This window comes from Fopius arisanus, unplaced genomic scaffold (genome assembly GCF_000806365.1).
Source record: "Fopius arisanus strain USDA-PBARC FA_bdor unplaced genomic scaffold, ASM80636v1 scaffold00021, whole genome shotgun sequence".
NCBI lineage: Eukaryota > Metazoa > Arthropoda > Insecta > Hymenoptera > Braconidae > Fopius > Fopius arisanus.
This window is the reverse complement of record NW_011887760.1, coordinates 1026793-1044253: the sequence shown is the minus strand read 5'-3', so window position 1 is coordinate 1044253 and position 17461 is coordinate 1026793. Positions and strand designations below refer to the sequence as shown.

Here is a 17461-nt window from a genome sequence, read left to right as displayed (position 1 = left end):
TGAAATACGCAAGTGATTGAGCCAACAGTTAATATCTTATATGAATAACACCAATGTCACCAATCGCAATTGTCGCCAGCATAAAACGATTCTCCATTGGCTATCAGCATTATTACACCGCAGTTACACCGCAGGTACACCGGAGGGGATAAAACCCATGTTGCAAGGTAATTTCAATTAACGAGTTCGGATTCATCGGTATTCTTCTGCAATTTCCTTAAGAAACAAAAGTATTGCAATTCTTCTTCTTTTAAATAATCTTTTACGAAACCCCTTCTATTCAGATAAAATTGTATTCATACATTTATTGAAAAAATATTCTCGTTTTCAAACTTATTGCTGTAAATAACTGTTAACGTATGAAATGTTAAAACAGGTATATATATACATAAAATTTAAAAAAGTAATATGCTTATATTAAATATCGAAGTACTTAAGTATTTATATATTAAAATTTGTTTTTCAATTCACTTTTTCTGAAAGTGCATTTGATTAACTCAACTTAATATATTAATTATGTACTTTAATTTGAAATATAAATTTTTGCATGTGCCATGTATATAATTATTGGCGCCCAAATCTACACAATGCTCAAATAGCCCAATAAATGTAGAGAATCACATGTTAGTGATAAAAAAAATGTTACTGTCAGCTGGGCAACTCCAGGAACGGGCTTGCCTCCAGGACAAACAGATGGCACCGCTAAATAATTTTTGCAAGAACGCGTGGTGCACCTGCACCTCCTACAACGGCAACCTATAGCTGTTATATGCTTGACGCCTTGACGTTGGAATCGTCGGATCGTCGGGTTGTTGGGATGATGACACGCGTATGAGGTGAACTTTGAAGCCGGTCGAAATGTATACGGACATGGTGAGCACCTTGAATAAAACTGTGGGATAATGTGGAAAATAAAGTTGTGAGTACTTTGTGATTGTAAATACTTGGATAAGAGAAAGAAAGGCAAGCAAGTAGTAAGTAAGTACTAGTGAGGACGTTCGAGGTTCGAGGAGTTATTTCGCAGCAGCAGCAGCAGCAGCAGCAGCAGCAGGCACCTAGCAGAAGGTTTATGTTCTCAGCTCTGCTCGGCTGCGCCCAATTTCTCGTGTTAACCCTGTTCCTCTTATTTCTCTTCGACTTGTTTCATTGCTAGTGGTTGTTCAGTATTATCCTCAATTTCATCGCACTCGGCGGAAATTTGGTGTTGGAAAACACGCGGGAGTGAAGTGGTTGGTGGGTTTCATAGCGTTTTTATACAACTACCTAGCCGTTGAAAAAGAAATTCAAGTCATGCCGACGAGAGGTGGTACTAATGTACATATGGTACTGCCACCTCATTATCTCCATGAATTACCCGTCGAGGCTGAGGAAAGACTTTCCAAGATTTTCCAACAATTGGACATTGATGGAAATGGAAGGATCGATGTACATGATTTGGCACAGGCTCTCCATCAAGTTGGCGTTCACAAACGATACGCCGAGGTATTACCACTTTTTTAAATTTTTTATTTAATTTATTGAGCGGAGGATCAATTTAGGAATTGATAATTCATCTCTCACATAAGATGATTGGAAAATTTTCTAAAAATATCGATGGATTTAGAATCCATGTATCGCAGTGACCTCATTTTCATCGCACGCATTTGACCTTGCCTTTATTCCGCCTCTAGGCCTAACTAAATAGCTTTCACTTCTATATTATTCGGCATTTTGCAAATTTATTTATTCAATCGCCAAAAACCATAATCATGGAGAAAATCTAATAAGAGAGACATAACAGGTTTAAATTAAAGACAATGGGTTTTTCCAGTGAATTTACGGATTTATATAATAGTTATTCTATGTTCTATGTTAGGGAGTGAATAATGCTCGGAAGTCGAGATGCAGTTTTTAGTGCAGAGAAACTTTTGTTCTATACGAACGAGAAGAGATTAATGGCATTAGATTGGATAGTCATTCGTGACCTTCACACTTCTATTGTTTTGAATATTTTTTCACATTGTATTTTGTAAGGTTTCGCCGAGACTAACATTTATCGAATGACAGAGTACTTGTCAATGTCATGAGCGAAGATGAAAGATGTTCAAATTTTTATCTTTCACTTTGTAGGATTCTATTCTATTTTGTTCTGCATTTACTAGCCGTAATATTTCCTGATGGAGAATTGAAATTTTCTTTTAATTTTTCTTTACTTGTCGGGGAGATAGGAGTAAAGTGATATTTGAGGTGAAATACAAGGCCTAGATGATTTTTACTTGAAAAACAGATTGATCTAGACGTTCCAGTTTGCCCTGCGTACTCCTTCACTTTTATTTAGAAGGAAATATCTATAAAATTCAAACAATTAATTTTTATGATTTCCTGAATTTCAGAAATTTCTGCAGCAGTCGGACAGCACCAAAAGCGGTGACATAAGTTTAGCTGAATTCATTCATTACGTTATAGAACATGAAAAAAAACTTCGTCTGCAATTCACCCATCTCGATAAAAATAAAGATGGTGAGTACTGTGCTTGTCAGTTGTTTATTATATTCTCAGTCTGGCTGTGCACGTGACATGTCTGAGGCGCGTGAGAAGAAATACATGTAATGTGAGCCATGAATTATATTAGAATTTCAATGGGATTAAAAGATCAATGAAGTAGTAGAAGAGTGAGAGGACAGCGGATAACTTAATATAATTTGACTTCTTGACTTTCTCATGGTTTTCTCAAAATGATTACCTTTTTTTTTCAGGTAAAATCGATCTGGAGGAATTGATAAGTTCTTTTAATAAGGATCTGGGAATAAAAATGGATAGAGCTGAAGCCACTAAATTACTGCAGAGGTAATATAAATGGTTTATGAAAGTAATGTGATGGTGTGTAATCATCAAAAACAGTTCATTGAATGTATAATTTACATTTAATTACATTTTAATCGTAGGATGGACCGGGATGGCAGCTTAAGTATAACTTTCAATGAGTGGCGAGATTTTCTACTCTATGCACCAAGTGATGACATTCATGCACTCATCACGTATTGGCGACATTCTACGGTGAGTAAGCAATCATTAATGACTATCATGCAAAAGGCTTTGGTTGATGGAGAGTACGTCATGTGGATTTCGTCCATCATCTCTAGCATCCATTTATGCATTTGCATAATATGAAATAATTAATAGTAATTGACAATGCTCACGTTTATTTGTCTTCGGTTATTTATCGGTCATAGTTCTATGTGGACAATAAACGAAAAAACAAACTCTACTTGGACTATCGTTCGAATGTTATCAGAATAAGTATTTCGTCGTTTTTAATCTCAATTTCTGTTTGGCTTTATAAAATGCGGGGATCCCCCAAAAATATGAATGTATCGTCACCTTAACAATAAATGCTTGTAAGTTTTTTTTATACTAGAATGGCATTTTCTAACAATTTGACATTTTCAGTTGAATATTTTTCAATATACGATTTTTTACTGCGCGCAAGAGACGCAAATACTAATTCTAAGAATCAAAGTCATGCATGCCCAGCAGATATGTTCTTTGATATTTTTCTGGAATTAAAAGATAACAAAATTCCGTCATTTACATAGACACGTTCCTCTGTTATTTGTCACTGAAATTATAATAATTATCAAGGTGTATCGTGCATCTGTACTCATGACTGTTAATGTTAAGGTTTTATACCTTCTTAGTATTGACTTTCGAGATTACCAATCTGACTGATAATCATCCTTGCTATTATCAAGAATTGGTTGAGGAAAAAAATGGGTTTTGGAAAAAACTCATTGACCTTCCTCAACGATTTTAGATCAACGCCATGGAGCGGGCTGAAAATACAATTTTTTTATTTCCCTACTTTTCGTTTTGCTAAGCTTTAGTAGTACGGACGCGGCGAATAAATATGAAATCAATCGTGGAACGATGGAAAAATTCGATTTAAGAGAAAGCCCCCTTCCCCCCACGGATCAGCCCCTGGGACCGCGGTAGAATACACTTTAATTTATTTCGTGGTTTTTGGAGAAATAAATTATTGGTAAACTCCCTAGTTCATCCCATGTGCTAATTAAGACAAAAAAAAATTTGCAAAATCGAGCGGTCTTTTATCCTTGACAAGTTATAACCAAAACTAAAGATCATTTTTCATAGGGAAGATCAAAACTATATTCTCAGAGAAGGGAGGAATTCTCGGTTAGTTCAAAAGACAGGGTAGGGTCAAAAAACGTATTAAAATAGGGTGTAAGTTTGAATAAGTTAATCGTCTCAACCTTCAAAACGAATCAAATACCCTTAATTAGTATGACAAAGTGTTCTGCAATGCCGCATTCCGACGTGTAGCTCGTGAACATAAAGATAATATCGAGCACAATCTCACAAATGATAAGTCAATGGCATAACCAAACATTTAAAATTGCACTGAGCCAACTAATAGTTTCGTATTCGTCGAAGTCGAGGGCTCGTCCGATAACCAAAGTGATGCTTTACTCACTTCTCTCCCTCTCTCTCTCTCTCTGTTAAACATTTTTTTTTTATTCTTGCTCGTTAAACGGCTTTCCACCACCAATTGAAGAATTTACATATTTGAGTTGAATTGTTGAATTGTTAAATTGTTAAATTGTTAAATTGTTGAATTGTTGAATTGTTGAATAATCACGTGCCTCTTTCTGAAGTGACCTTGATATCCAGCTGTTCTCTTTTGAATAGCAGCTGTTATATGGCTATCGTTCTCCCTGCATACGATGAAGCATGCGCACTGCTCAAGCGCACTGACTCTGATTTTCCCGAAATCAGTAGAACGTTCGTTATCCAATTCTTTCCATAATTTGTGAACTTCTGAATGATCCCTCAGAACTCGGTAATAAATACCTTATCATGCCTGAGGATAAGTTTAATATCATTTCATGGATCAAATCAATATTGGAAAAGCAAGTAAGAGGCCCCTCAGAATATATCACCTACAATTGATCAAATTGCATCAGGCTATTATGTCACTCCCACTAAATCTTTTTGCTTTCCTATGAATTTTGGATAATTCCCTAGATAATAGAGGTTTTAATTAGTTGTAGAATAGCAATGGAAAGTGGCAATCGATCCTGCTGCAGCAACTAAGCATGTCTATTAGTTTTTTTTTAGTTGTTTACGAATATTGTTTTCTATTCTTTTATGGTTGAAAAAATTTCGAATAACGCTTTCTATTAAAATGTGTAGATCAAGCACATGGTGCAATGAAAGTAGGACAAGTAACAAATGTCTTTGTCACTAAATTTTCCGACAATGTGACAAACTTTGCATGCTATCTTTGCAGATATCTCTCAACTTCCCTGAATTTTGATTTTCACACTTGATAAATTAGCAACGGTCAATGCAATCAATTGTCAAATTACTCGTCACTATTTCTGTGACAATTCTAACGATTTCGATACCCAGGTCTGCAGAACGACGCTTATAAAACTAATTCTAAACTAATTATCCTGATCAGGAAAAACAGAACAAAAAAAGGAAAAGGAATATAAAACGGTTTATCAATGCACATGTCTGAAAGGTTTGTTAATCTTTCTTTATCATCCGTCTACTGTCGAGTGCTGTCATTGAATAATCTGAAATTTATCAGCCAGACAGTCGCTGTAAGTAACCTGAGAAAAAAAGGGTAAAAAAATGGCAGATGGCATTCAACTATTCTATTAATTTTATTATTCGTTGGACGGTCAGTGAATGAAGCGATTTTCTCAATATGAATTTCAACTGTTGAGGTCAAGCACTGATTGTCGGGAGCATTTAATGACCCTCGGACTATCACGGTTTTAACCAAATCCATCCAGTCTGATCAGATTCACAGTGGTTTTAAGGCACAGCCCTGTTCGTCATCATAAAGCCTGCACCAAAATCAACTACTGGAAAAATGCAAACTTTTATCCAGTAAATTATTTAAACTTGGAGTATCTTATTTTAATGCTTATTAATTTTAATATTACGACGGGTGTGTGATGAAAAACATGTGGGGTCTTTCTGTTATCATTTCTGATATGATTGCGCACATTGAGAGACTCAGCAGAGGCAAAGTTTCATTGAAGAAAAAAAAGCCGGATAAAGTACAGTCGGACGTTGGACATACTAGAACACCAGGAAAATATTCAATTATCAATTAATGTTGTCCAAATTCAAAAGTTCTCATGCTTTTTGGTCAAGCAAACTGTTCAGTTTCATGTCATCATGTCATTATATCATCATGTATCAATATATGAATATATGAGTATATGTGTATTTGTGGAGTAAGTCGTAGGCTTGGTGGAAGCAGAGAATATCCCCCTTAGAAATTGAAAGAAAAGTTTTTGCGGAATTGTCAATCATACCTTGCACTTCAACTCTTGATGAATATCGAAATATTATCAAAAAGTGAGGAACCTTCAAATTTAAACATTGAATTTCAAATGTAGATGATGATGATAGGAATTATTGTGAGGATCCTAGATTCATATCAGCTATGTCAGTGAAGCAATTTTTTTATCTCATCGGCATTTATACAGGTTGGGTTATCTTTCTTTTATATCTCGATTTAATCCCTAAGTAAACAAAATGAAATATTAAAAATCATGACATTTATTTCCGTGAAATCTGTTTATATTTAAGATGTTTTAATTGCTCAATCAACTGTTATTCCTTTAGTGTCTAAATATTTTTTTTGGAAATGAAGTCTTCTTTTAATAATTTCCTCGTATACAAAAAGTCCTCTTTGACGAGTTTTTATATTTTCATTGGGAAAGTAGGATTTGCCATTTTATTACTTGAGGATTATCCGTAGATTATTAGGGGAACATTAATTATTAGAGAAAATCCCCTTCAGGAAGTGGAAGTTGTGGTGCACAGTGGAGAGTCTTTCGAGGCGATTTGTTACTTAGAAAACTTATAGATAGTGTTATTAATTTGAAAAACTCATAAATCAAAACTTTTTTACTTTGTATTTCGTGAGTTGTGTGCAAGATCATTTCAACTTGAAACATCCAGTCAATTTACTGAGAGCTGGAACTGTTGAGAAGTTTCGCATTAGATTGCGTCAATTGCTAGCACGTCAAAATACGCAACTGCATTGAGGATGTTTGTTTATTCGAAGCAGGTTAACGTTGTCAATATAACAAATTTTATTTATCCATGAAACTAAATCCTACTGACCAATTTGTTTAAATTTCCCCTATTGAGAATATTAGGTAGTTTACCCATTAGAAATTTTTCATTCGTAGTAATATGGGAAATTTTTATTCCACTGAACTTGTTTATATATGAAGGAATATTCCAACAAAATGTCAAATATCTGTATCAGAGCTGAATTAATTTTGAAGGATTTAAAAAAAAATCTTACTCGTCACTAGAATAAAGAACTATTAAAACATTAGAATAAACCAAGAGCTCGAGATATGTGACGACAATTAAAAACGTACACCAATATAAATCATACACAAGTATTTATTAAACAATCGAAAGTTAAATCAAAGCAGAGTTTTGAGAATTAATTTAATAAAATTAACGTATCGCTCGAGGTTTAGTGTAATGTAACCAATTCGTTAAAGTCACGAAGTTCATTCTATCACTCTGGAAATGTTTTGACGAGGGCAGATTAATGAAAAACTGTTTATTGAGGTGGCGAGACATTTCATTTCATTGATAGTGTTTATTGATTTTATTATGTAAATCAAGTAAAAATGCACAGATTTTTTTTATAAGAAAGAGAATTTTATTTATACGATTGCTATCAACCGACACACATTTGAACGAATAATCCTTATTTACAAAATATTCAATTTGCATATATTTCCCCCTTAAAATATGCCATTTTCTAGTTAATTCCTCATTAAATTAAACAAATTATCATTACTCTTTCTCCAGTGACCGCAAATTCCCAACTCGTCGTTTTTCAATATAAATACATTCGAAGTGAAAAAACGTCAATTTTCAACAAGTAGAATACTTTACTGGCCAATACAGCCCTGAAAAACCAGAAAAATATTGTAAATTCAGACAATAATATTCTTAACTATTATTTTCGCTCAAATATCAACCAATAGGATGGCACGAGTTGATTAATCTACTCGCTTTATATTAATTTTTATATTTTTTCAATAATTTTCTCTCCTACCTACATCTGGGACTTAAAGAACAGTACTTAAAGTGAGTTAATCGCTCGTTAAAATTGACAGTATTAATAAAATACTGATAAAATAAGAGAACTAAATTGCCTCGTGTTTTTCAAAGCTCTGTCTCTGCCATTTTTAAAATATGAAGCTTGTCTAATGATGCAATTCTATCGGTTGAAATGTGCACGAATGACTAATAAGTTATCATATCCCAAGACCTTCAAAATTATTATATATTTGGCGAATAGTTTGTTGACAAATGAGCTTCAAGCTTGAAAGGGTATTTAACTGAAAATATGTATATGTTCGTCTCGACGAATGCGTGAGGTCTCGTACTGAGTGAGAGTGACGTGCGAGTGACGTTGAGAGACTTGGTGGGGATTTCTCCCAGTGATGATCCATCGTTTGAATTTCCAACTGGCGTTAACCGATCACTTGAATTTTTCGTAGTCTCAGTCTCAAACTCGGTAGACTCGGTATCACACGCTTTTTCATTCACTTGACAGCTATTCAGACAATCCCTCAATTATCAGAAATTAAAATGACCAGTGGTGTAATGTTACATTCAACGAGATTATTGGAGCAGAAAAATCTTGGCAATGGGTGTCAAGTTTGTGGAGAGTTTCTCCAGAGATACCATGAACTACTTCAAAGGGTATGTCGATATTTCATAGTGAAAGTGCAATCGACTTATATCCATCCAGAATGGATTTTTTTTTACGAAACAGAATGAACATCGAGAAATATATTTTTTTCACGCGATAAAGAGGTTCCAATAATGCCGACTATTTTATCTATCTCGATAACTCAATGAAATATCTACGATATTATCAGTGATTATTTGTCATTATTTTTACCAGTCTAATTTTGGTGAATCAGAGCTCAGTATTTCATATTTCCGACAAGTTTAGCTGTTCCATATTTTTCAGTAGGTCTTTCCTTCTAATTTTTCCCCATTGTCGCCATTGCCGGTAGAATTGGATATTGGACAGTGTAAAAAAGATAGCAGTTCTAAAAACTAAAGGGGGATATAGCTGAAGCTCCCTTGCAAACAAATAACAGTGCCAAGTTTTGAATGTATGCATTGAATTTTGATAGAAGATTAAATATTCGATTTTTCTGGAAGGATTCGCTTAAGAAAAAACAGAGAACAGAGTTATCAGTCAATTTGTTCCGGAGTGAGTGTTTATGGTGAAATTTGAATAGTCTAGTTTAGGAGTAAGTTGGTTGAGATTGGAGCTTTCGAGTTGCCAAAAATAGTGTCGGAGGTGATACAGTGATGCAGTGATGCTACGTAGACGATGAGTCACGATGGAGCTTAAACTTCCCGCCGAGTTTACCGTAATGCATGTAGTTGTGAGATTAATCGAATGTATACGTCATTGCGACAAGTTTCGAGAAATGAGATAATTTTTTCGAGATATGTATACTCTGAAAAATAAAATTCAAGCTGAACACGTCAGTGCTTCCTACTATCTGCGAACAATAATTACTTTTTTTTCAAGTCAATATACTAACAACAGAGATTTCAAATACAAATATTTATACACATTTACTTGTGCTAAATTGTCTTAAATTTACTTGGGAGAATTGATTTTTTTATGTAGTGTATCTCACCAATAATGAAAGATAGGGCACTGTTTTTGAAAACATCAATGATCTTTTCTCTTAATTTTCTTTTTCTTATAAAAAAAAACTAATAAATTCTGGAAAATTGCTATTTCTGTAGTATAATTCCTATAAATAAAAATTTTAACAAGTCTCTCAACGTTCATCGCATATTTTTTTTTTATTTTATTTTAAGCATTTTGTACCGTAGTCACGCTCACATTAAAAATCGAGCGAATTAACGAAGTAGTAAAAAAGCGAAATAAGTTAGCCAAATATCTCAAAGTTTGAGAATTAACTTCATCGACAAATAAGCTTTCGTGAGACCATTCTCGTTTTTATCATATATTTTTCCATTTATAGTTGTTTATAAATGATTCTATCTGCCATTTTGAAAAACGGATTGCACCTGTGTATATTTATGATAAATTCTCTCGAATTGTCTCGATAAGAATTTTCAAGATATTTTGCTCTTCAGTCATTCCAATTTCTATTATTCTACATAAATCGTAGAGAGTAGCAGGCCTAACACAATTCATAAAATATTTTTTTTTTAATAATTCAAATTTTCAAAAACTTCAAAGTTTTTATACTATTGAAAAAGTGGTTTTAAAACTAAAATCAATGCCACTTGAAAAAAAAGTTGTCAATCATTACATTAGTCTGTCGATTATTAGAGAATCGTAAATTTAATACTTTGAGTTTTTAATTTATCATGACTTCTCAAATGGTGAATTAAGAGGTGAATTAGTAAAAAAAAATGCGTGGAATTTTTTGAGTTTCTCGAAAGATAGAAAGTATCCCAGATTGTGACGGTTGTCCAATTGGAGGTAGGCCCATTGCAAGAATGGAAACGTGAAAGCCAAGTTGGCATTGGATGCGTTACGAGGGAATTAAATATTTTTGCTACTGACATTGGGCAACTAGTCAAAAATTGCGAGGGTCCGCCCTGGCTACATGCCCAACCCACTCCATTCGTTCCCAGCTAATGCGTTAGAAGGATCACCTTTAGCATCCCTATTTAGTTTTAATTGTCACAATTAACAATCTAGAGTGATTTTTTTTCTCGTCATGGATACGCTCGATAGCATTGATAGTGACTTGATGATGGAGATATGGGTGAAGTTAAGTATTAAGTCTTTTGAAAAATCGTTGAACCACTCTAGATTATAACGGTGGTATGAGGAAACCATATAGCCGGAAAATTGACATTTGCTACCATTACATTTCGAAAAACTATTCCAAAAACGCAACTATTGTAGAACGGGAATCATCCACATTTGTGTGACAGATGGACATTTACAATAATTCATCACAAGGTTCTTGGATTAATCATTTTAGAATGCACAAAAAGAAGCACTGACCAGGCCTCTTAATTGCTGTTGGTATTGGCGATTTTGGCTTCCTCTTTCTCTTTCTCTCTCCCAGAGTTTGGCACATACACATATTAAATTTATACGTTATTGTTTGCTTTCGTTATTACCTATGTCTCTCCAAGTGTCACTGAAAGCGATTGTTGTAATAGGTTCTGTAGACAAATAAATGACATCCTCGGAGTGTTCACCAGAATTTTCCATTCCCTACAGCTCTAAAATCCTATTTTTTCATTCTTCCGTGTAGAAAAATATTTCGTTTTATCTTGAAAAATTAAATTTAAGTCACCGTGGAAGTGGTCAGCTTATTTGCTTGCAAAAACTTCCAATATGATGATGAAAATATTGAAATGTTTTGTAGAACAAGTAGAACTCTTGAGAACACAATAGACAAATTGAACTTCAGTAAATGCGCAGAAGTCTGAGATGGTAAGCATGACACGCATTTGGAACAATGTCCACACGTGGTAATAATTATTGTGTCAAGCTATTCGAGAAAGAGAATCGATTCATTTGATCGTGCTTGAGAATGCAATTGTCAGTAATAAATCGGTATAATTTTCTAGTATCTTCTAGAGATATATTATTCGGCGTAGAATGTAAGGGACGATATGTCATGTGGCGAGAGGACTTTGAAACAAGTTGCATTTGAGCGTGGGGAAATAACTTCTATTATTAATTGTGACATGTAAAAGTGACATAAAAAAGCGAAATATAAATCATGATCGTCTGATTTATTCGGCCTACACTTGTACAATAGATAAAAAAAGGAAAATTCTCGTTGGCCTTGATTACCATATATTCGCGTGATAATTTCTCAATTCTACAAGAATGAATATTAATTATTTATGTATATTTTTACAATTATTACATTTAGATGAAAAGACTCAAGGATTATTTGAGGAAATAAACGGCCTTGTTTAAGAAAAATGTTTCATGTTCATGAAATTAATTGTTTTAATTGTTAATTTTGTTGTTTGCAGTACATGGACATTGGGGAGGATATGGGCGTTCCTGATGACTTTACAAGCAGTGAAATGATGTCAGGAATGTGGTGGAGACACTTATTAGCTGGTGGAATTGCTGGCGCTGTTTCACGTACGTGTACAGCTCCTTTAGACAGAATAAAAGTATATCTTCAGGTAAGGTTTCCATTAAAAAACACTAAATTGAGATCAAGACTGTAGAAGTGATTTTTGAAGGATATTTGAATTTTGTTCTTCAGGTCCATGGAACAAAACACTGCAATATAAGGAGTTGTCTGAAGTACATGCTAAGGGAGGGTGGCATTTATAGTTTATGGCGAGGAAATGGAATCAATGTACTTAAAATTGGACCGGAAACCGCCCTAAAATTTGCAGCATATGAAAAGATTAAGAGATTCATCAAGGGAAACGACTCCAGGGAATTAGGTATTGATGAGCGATTTATTGCTGGATCAGCAGCTGGGGGTATCAGTCAATCTGCTATTTATCCCTTGGAGGTAAATATACATGTGTCTTGTGTACAATCGCTCATAAAACTCTGAACTATGATTATTCATTTATCGGGACAAAAATCATATGAAAATAATGTTTAATTTTCATAAATTTTTAAACAATTTTTCTGTTGTAAGTTTAGTAATTAGATAATTAATGAAAGATTTTGCACTTGTATGTTCTAGGTGCTAAAAACGCGATTTGCATTAAGAAAGACAGGTGAATTCAACGGGATCGTAGATGCAGCCCAGAAGATATATGCTCAGGGTGGTCTTAAAAATTTTTATCGAGGATACATACCCAACCTAATTGGCATCCTCCCCTATGCTGGAATTGATTTAGCTGTTTATGAGGTAAAAATCTAACATACTTGCAATCATTATATATATATACACACCACATTGTTTTGCAACTTCATTGATGGCAATAATTATTTTCTATTCATATGATATCCTTGTTGCAGACATTAAAAAATAGGTATTTACGATCACACAGTAAAAACGAACAACCGGCATTTTGGGTTCTCCTTCTGTGTGGTACTGCCTCGAGTACGGCAGGACAGGTGTGCTCTTATCCACTCGCTCTAGTCAGAACAAGATTGCAGGCTGAAGTATCTAATACACATTCGAGAACTATGATTGGGGTCTTCCAAGACATCTTACAGACAGAAGGTTTCCGGGGATTATATCGAGGCTTAACGCCCAATTTCCTCAAGGTAATTATCTTCAATCGGATCACCCGAAAGTTCAACAACATTATAAAGATTATTCAGAAAATATCGTAGAAGCTACTTTTGAGGTGAATCGCTATGAAATTTTGGCAAAACAGTCAAAACCCTATTACACGTAATAATTTTGAGAAAAAAATGTGTCAATTTATATCTGTAAAGCTTAACCACTCAAAAATATTTAATGCATCATCTACAAATTCGTTTTTAACTTAACGCTTCCTCAACTTTTTCTTTTGATTTTGATTTATTTCCTATTTTGATTTTATGCTTGAAGACTATTAACTTTTGTGATAACTTCTGATGATTTTATAATCTTCAATTATTAAAATTATTATGGAAGAAAATATCAACTTGGCTCTGTTGTGCTGATTGTGTAAAAGAAAGTCTATATGAAATCTTATTCATCTTATATTCTATAGATACAATTGTAACAAACGAATCTCAATAAAAAACAAATCACTTTCAACACACTTGGTGGAAAGTGACGTTTTACTTCCTACACATTGTCATGAAAAGTACAGTTGCTCCGCAAGTGCGGGAGCGTGTTTTTTGGACTCTTGGGATTATATCACTCGCCTTTGGCACGTGTCAAAGATCGTATAGATAAACACTAATCTCATATTCACTCAGATACAATGCGTTGATAATTCATGATGGTTCTCCCCTGAATTATCTGAATGTTTTTTTTTCGTAGGTCGCCCCAGCTGTATCAATAAGCTACGTGGTCTACGAACATTTCAGACAGGCTCTTGGTGTTAACATGACGTGATGAAGATCTTTCCTAGGAACAATGAATTTTTTAATTAAATTATTATCAGCTCTAAGTTATTGAACTAATGGAGGCAAAGAAACAGAAGCTGGGGAGAGAGTGGCGGATCTAGTGCCAATCGGAAAAAAATCCTAATCGTTTGCACTGCTTCACAATTTGTCTCATTGATCTAACGACTAGTTCTTCTAAAGTTCAACGCTTCAAGTGAGATGAATCATCACTGGCAGTTTATGCTCAAAAATCATTTCTAATAGAAAAAATCATTGTAATTACAAACTCCAGAATGGTGTGGCCTATGCACGTATTATGTTTGAGATTGGATGATCAGTGTTAATGTACACGTTTGTGCTCAGTTTGAAAACATTTTAAATTATAAAAACATTAAAAATAATTAGGAATAAAGCGATCAGCTAAACTCAATTCAAAGGTTTTAAGCCACTGAAGCATAAGAAGCCCCTGGCCGTAAAGCGATTAAAGACAAAAGAAAGTAAATCCTTAGATTTGTTTTGGATTTTTTCCATCATTGGCATTGACATAATCAATGATATTCAATTGATATGTTCAAAGTTATACTTACACTGTGATAAGTATACTGATAAGGATTTCAGAAATCATGAAAGAGAGTAAAAGATTTAATGCTCGATATGGGTTATGATTTTTTAGAAATTTCTTCCCGCAGATAATGATTGAAAATTATTTAGAACAACATCTACAAAGGAAAAAAATCTAACAATGAGAAATAAAATCTTCAGGAAAAAAGGTTGAAACAATGTCAATGTCGTGTAGAAGTAAAGGCATAACTCGGGAAATTCATAATAGGACAACAGAAAATTTATTTTTTTCATTACACATCTTCGGACATTCTGTTAGTGCCTTTTAAATTGCAAGAATTGCAAGATAGAGCTCCTTGATTCATTCCCTAACGTATGCCTTTAGTTCTAGGACATGCAATATTTTTAATTCTACATTCTCTTAATCTGTGAATTCATCTTGATAATACGAGGTTTTGAGAAGAAATATAGAAAAAGGCTCTTGTTGGAACATCTAATAGCATCCATAGATGTCTTCTGCCACTTTTTCTTCGCAACACACCACTTCTCGACACAATCTCGACATAATCATATTATTAACAAAATATGGTCTATTAACTCGTTATGATTCACTAATCTGCTCCAAAAATCATTCTTCAAATCCTAGAATATACAATAAAAAATTAAATGCCTCGTTATTGCATTAACCATCTTTGGAATCTAAGTATTGAAAAAAAATGTGCATCTAAAGTATCATTCCCAGCGTGAATAACATCACGTATGACTCAAATACCAGAGGCGTCTCTCAAAGCATATTTAAAGAAATAACTAAGGCATATATAGCTCAGATTTTGTTTCTCCAACTGTCTTACTTAATTTTTTATGCTCTTCTCCCTCGAGGATTAATGCCCAATTAACATTGAGATGCTTTTACAATTGGTACGGATTTTTCTATTGACGAAAAAACTGTATGGGACTGATAGTACATGACTTTAAAAACAAGCAATCGTAATGAATAATTTTTTCTCCTTTTTAGTTGAATTTTTTTTATTGCTCCACCATGTACATTCTATGTAAAGTTTTTCTGTAAGAATAAACCTTATTTATTGACGACCATTATTATATTAAAAAAGTGGAAGAAAGGAACCCGCTCCCTGAAATGTAAGAGAATTTTTCATTATCTCGATGTATAGTTCATTAATTCATTAATTTACCCGCTACTAATTATCAAAACCTACAACATTATTCCAAAAAAAAAATACAAAAAAATATAACTCTACTGCATTCATAAAATTTTCAATGAAGTATTATTTGATATAGAAGCAGTATCTGTACATCTATGATTGCTCCTAATTGCATTGAATTCCAGTAGTGACGCACTAAAAACATCTTTTATTCCATTATGATTATTAGATTGAATTCCATTATAATTATTATTGTCTCTAGTTTTTAATGAAAATCTCCTAATTTGAAAGACATGGCGAAATATATAGAATAGTTCTTTTTGCCGATATCAATGACTTCCACGAAAAAAATTTTACTGAAAATTTCATAATGTCTCAACTTCGGAAATATCTTTGAAAAATTTATTGTTTCACTACTGGCATTCAACATCCAAATATCCGCAAAAAATCAACTAAATTAAAAGCTGTGCAACTTTAAGAAAAATCAAAGCTTATAAAACTAGACTGATAATAAAAAGTCGACAAAAAATATGTTAGTGTACTGTTATAAACTACTGCAAAAACTCTTGTACATCGAACTGTCCATATTCTCAATCGGAAATATATTTCAAATATCACAGTCTCTATGTCTAATTATTTACTTCCATTGAATAGTAAGGAAAATTCTTTTGTCATTTTCAATTTTCTGTTCTGCTAAACGGAAAGAAAGGAATTCACTCAAGGGTTACTCGCTCGACATCTAATAAATTACGAAATCATCATTCTAAAAAATAAGTGATTGGTGTCATACAGAAAAAAGGTAAAAGGATGAGTAATGGATCAATATAAACCAGGAACATAATATTACTCAACATATATTTAATATCGTAACAAAATTTTTACTAATTTTATGTATCACAAATATTAGCAAATTAGCATGTACATGCATCTTGACGTTTACAATAGAAGGTTTTTCCATTTTGAATCATTTACCTGAATGATACGTCTCATATACACAATTTCATTGAGAGAGTGATAAAAAACGTGAAGTTATAGACTGCGTTAAGAATGTCGTTGCTTATGGAATAAGAATTGAGTGTAAATATAAAATGAAATATAAAAAAACAGCCACGGTTTATCCTGTTTCAGTTATGCCACTTGCTGCTTCCTCGTCTAAAATCCAGTAGAGATTGCCGTTCGTTGGTTGAACCCGACCAGCGGGAAGTTTCTCTTTGTCCTTTAATATGCGCTAAGATAGAAGAAATTTTAATAGATTATTCAATGGAGTGATAAAACACCAATTTTCTTAATTAAGCTTTTTACTATAACTCCTACTCGATCTGTTATGAAATTATACGGGATTTCTCTAAAACTTCCCGTACAAAGTCCTATTAATGTTTCGTGGATTCGAATATCAAATTTTCTAGATTTCATATAATTGTATTGTTAAAGACATATAGATTAATCCAGAAGACAACTTTTGTAACTTGAATGAAAAATACGAATAATCCAAAAGGGATAGGTTAAAAGAATAGTGTTAAGGCCCGGGTGGACTACCTATAGAACGTCATCTTTTGTTTAAATTTTATCTTTCTAGCCTAAAATACATAAAAATTTGGGATAAGTTTTGAGGTCACGAAAATCACTGGATTTGGCATGAAAAAATAATGAAAAAAAAGAGGAAAAAATTTTGAAGGGCGCT

The 17461-nt window shown here is 33.5% G+C and overlaps 2 protein-coding genes across 5 annotated transcripts in view; one reads left to right on the top strand and one right to left on the bottom strand.

The window, feature by feature from the left end:
* Positions 1-184: 184 nt before the first annotated feature.
* Positions 185-16258, top strand: SCaMC (Short Calcium-binding Mitochondrial Carrier). 4 transcript variants are annotated; one of them, XM_011301346.1, is made up of 10 exons: positions 185-376; positions 653-1482; positions 2373-2499; positions 2736-2826; positions 2925-3036; positions 12073-12231; positions 12315-12572; positions 12753-12920; positions 13031-13282; positions 13992-16258. In XM_011301346.1, exons 2-10 carry the CDS (start codon positions 1291-1293, stop codon positions 14064-14066), a joined length of 1434 nt encoding a protein of 477 aa, XP_011299648.1. In that variant the 5' UTR covers positions 185-376; positions 653-1290; the 3' UTR covers positions 14067-16258. The 4 variants fall into 4 exon arrangements, with proteins under 4 accessions (XP_011299648.1, XP_011299650.1, XP_011299649.1 ...); XM_011301348.1 differs by lacking the exons at positions 185-376; positions 653-1482; positions 2373-2499; positions 2736-2826; positions 2925-3036 and adding an exon at positions 4749-4911; XM_011301347.1 differs by lacking the exons at positions 185-376; positions 653-1482; positions 2373-2499; positions 2736-2826; positions 2925-3036 and adding an exon at positions 8552-8763.
* Positions 15003-17461, bottom strand: part of Pgls (6-phosphogluconolactonase) — a 4228-nt gene continuing 1769 nt past the window's right edge. Inside the window, exon 4 of the mRNA XM_011301350.1 lies at positions 15003-17008. Coding sequence (XP_011299652.1) covers positions 16895-17008 — 114 coding nt within the window. The 3' untranslated portion in view covers positions 15003-16894. The remainder of the gene's footprint in view (positions 17009-17461) is intronic.